Source organism: Colletotrichum karsti, assembly GCF_011947395.1.
Source record: "Colletotrichum karsti strain CkLH20 chromosome Unknown Scaffold19, whole genome shotgun sequence".
Taxonomy (NCBI): domain Eukaryota; kingdom Fungi; phylum Ascomycota; class Sordariomycetes; order Glomerellales; family Glomerellaceae; genus Colletotrichum; species Colletotrichum karsti.
Window position 1 is genome coordinate 775451 of NW_024065919.1, and position 3114 is coordinate 778564.

At 60.1% G+C, this 3114-nt stretch overlaps 1 protein-coding gene across 1 annotated transcript; it reads right to left on the reverse strand.

Annotated features, from left to right (window-relative positions):
- On the reverse strand, window positions 1–2052 carry CkaCkLH20_06553 (chy zinc finger domain protein; the record flags this gene model as incomplete). Its single annotated transcript, XM_038889270.1, has 1 exon — window positions 1–2052. One exon carries the CDS (start codon window positions 2050–2052, stop codon window positions 1–3), a length of 2052 nt encoding a protein of 683 aa, XP_038745568.1.
- Between the last annotated feature and the right edge of the window lie 1062 nt (window positions 2053–3114).

A 3114-nucleotide genomic window follows, 5' to 3' on the forward strand; every position in this document is an offset into this window, starting at 1 on the left:
TCACTCCTTTTTCGAAGACTCTCCGCCGCCGACCCTCTTGTGCTTCCGGGGATCCTTCCGGCTCATGAGCGTACGATCCCTCGTCCCCTTACCGCCCTCCCAAAACCCGTGTCCCTTGCGCCCGATGACACTGCGTCCGCAGAACGCGCACGCCTCGGGCGAGTACCGCTGCTCGCGGCTGCACCAGCCGCAGACCATCCGGTTCGCCCACTCGTTGACGTGGTCCTCGGCGTCGTCGTGGCACCGGTCGCACGGGTGCACCCGGCTGCAGCACGAGAACCGGAACCAGCGGTAGCTCTTGCGGTAGTGCGCGCAGGCGCCGCGGTCCGGCAGCGGCGTGCCGGCGTGCAGCCCGAGCCTGTCGGCCTTCCTGACGGGGCCGGCGGCGGGGGCCGCGAGGCCGCTGGCGGTGCTGATGGCGAGGAACTTCACGGTGGGGATCTTGAAGGTGAATTTGCCGTGGCAGGTGCGGCAGACGTTCGTGGTCGCGTCGCCGCGGACGGCGACGAGGCCCTGGCTGGGCGTCGAGCATTTGGCGCACACGGGGATGAAGGTGCTCGGGAGCATGTCGACGACCGTGCAGCCGGTGAGGTCGACGAAGCCGGCGCGGGTGGAGTTTGCGTGGACGAGCTGCTGGCGGAACTGGGCGGCGAAGCCGGTGGCGCATTTGCGACAGCTCGAGGTTTGGGAGGCCTCGTGCCTGAGGCCGGTGATTTCGTTGACGGTCTTGCAGCGGGTGCACTTGACGCTGAGGTTGAGGATGGAGACTTGGAAGAGCTCGATGCTGTAGAGCTCGATGTCGGGGAAGGAGACGGCCGTGCCCCTTTCGGGGGTCAGCCCGGAGGACAGCGTGAGTGCTTCGGCGTCGAGGTTGGCGCCGCCGTCGTCGGATGCGTCTTCCGAGTCGTAGCTGTCGGATGTGTCGTTGTCGTCGTCGTCGGCACCGCCGCGGCCGTGGTCCCACTCCGGGGGCCGGGGGATGACTTTGATGTGGCTCCGGTCCTCATCGGCCGGGGCCGAAGCCGGGGCCTTGGCGTCCTTTTCAGACACCGCCGGCTCTGGCTTCGCAGGTTTGGGCGGCGCGAGGGCCTGCTTCGCGAGAACGTGCATGTTCTGCGCGAGGTAGTTGAGGTGACTTGTGAGCGTCATCTGCTTCTGCTCGGCAGCCTTCCGCACGAAAAGCTCTTCGAGCGGCTCGGCGTCCTGAGACTCGCACTCGTTGATCTGGATGCGTAGCGGCTGCAGTGGGTAGAGAAGCGGCACGATGAGATGCACCGTCTTGACGCCTTGCAGACCGGAAGGAAGCTCGCTGCGGCGGCGGGGCTCGAGGGGCAGGGTGTACACGATGCCGTCGGGAGAACGACGGTATAATGACATACGGCCCATACGAGTCTCGAGCTGGCGGGTTTCTTGCGCGCGACGTGCCTTGGCAGCCGCCATCTCCTCTTGGGTGAAGTACTCCTCGGGTACATAGCGTCTGACGGGGGCAGGTTGGGGCGATGGCGCTTTGGCGACGTGAGATGTCGGTGTCGGGGACGATGCACCGGCTGCTTCGAGGTGGCGGGTGTCTTTGGTGTGCTGGAAGGACACCAACTTGACGGTGTCGGCCTTCTGTTCCGACAAGAACACCTCGAGATTCTTGTCCAGGGCGTAAGTGAGAGCAAGAAGAGTGGCGCCCTGGCGCTCACGAACGAGTCTATCCCATCCTCGTTCGATGTTGACGCTGAAGCCGCGCGGGATATCGCTATTCCGCACGCGCAGCACCGGGGTCGCCTCCGGGTAGTCCTCAGGCACACGGAGGTCGCAGTCGAGGTACTCGAGCTCGAACGGGAAGTCCGGGTCGGAGGGCTTGAGCTTGAAGACGAGAGACGTGGAGCCGTCGTCGGCCGTGGACTCGCGCGGCGAGAAGCGCTTGCGCAGCTGGCCGAGCTGGTAGCCGCGGGGATCCTTGGACTGGGCCTCCGGGACGGGCTTCGGGACGACGCGGTCGTTGCGGGGCCGGGGGACGGCCTGTTGTTGGGTGTTGCCGCCCTGCTGGGTGATTGAGATCATGACGGGTAGGGTTGTTGTCGGACGGGAAAAAGGAAAAGTGCTCAATGTTGATAATGTGATGAGCTGAACTGACGAAATGCAAGAACAAGGACGGGTACTGCGGGGCAGGAGCAGTGCTTGGCGGCGGGCGAGCTGGTGCTTGTCGGGATGCTGTCGAACCAAGATCCTGCGATGCCGGGTTGGAGGCGATGAGCGGCCGTATTTGAGGGTTGTCGTCTGGTGTGGCGACTGGGACGCGGACGTTGGACGGCGGACCGGATGTTGTGATGTCCGTGACGTTGTTCCGCTCGGCTCTAAGATGAATGCTTGATGAGTCGACGTGAGTCAAAGTGGGGCACAGGGCGGTCTCGCTTAACAGATTTTGCCGTAAGATCCGCGGAAGAATGTTATCGGCCATTTCCTTTCATCGCAGTAGCCGCCGTCCCCGGTTGACTCATCGTTCGAGAATGGCTAAGCAGCCTGAGATTAGAAATCGTCACATAACGAATTAATTGTATATGGGAAAACTCATATTTCTTTGCTCGAGTGAAATACGACGGTCCCTTCGCAGCCTCTGTTGCAAGCATGCTGCCTATCACTGCCTCTTACTTTCAAGCATGGTATCAACACTGACCATCTCAGAATATAGCAGTTTTCAGCCCAGACTCACCTGCCATAGGCCTATTTTGTATACCAGCTTACCGAACCATTGAGTATTCATGCGTCATGAACAATGCCTGCTAGACGAACAACACTGCATGATTCGCCGGTCAACCCATGAATCCCCATCCCGATTTTGAGAGTTGATCAGAGTGCCCAGCCACGGATGTAGATAACCACCTACTAACCATGAAAGCGACAGGCGCCACAGGTTCGTATCTACATACAGCACCAGTGAAGCCACCGGCAGGTGAAACAAGCATACGCCACTCAGTCGGTATCATGCAAGTGAGACGATGCATTATCATGCGAACGCAAAAGTGATAGAAAATATTAAATAATGAATAAAAAGAGAATCGTGAATATATTTTAGAAATAATGATGAAGTACCACTTGCATGATTTGTTCTAATAAAAGTTAAAC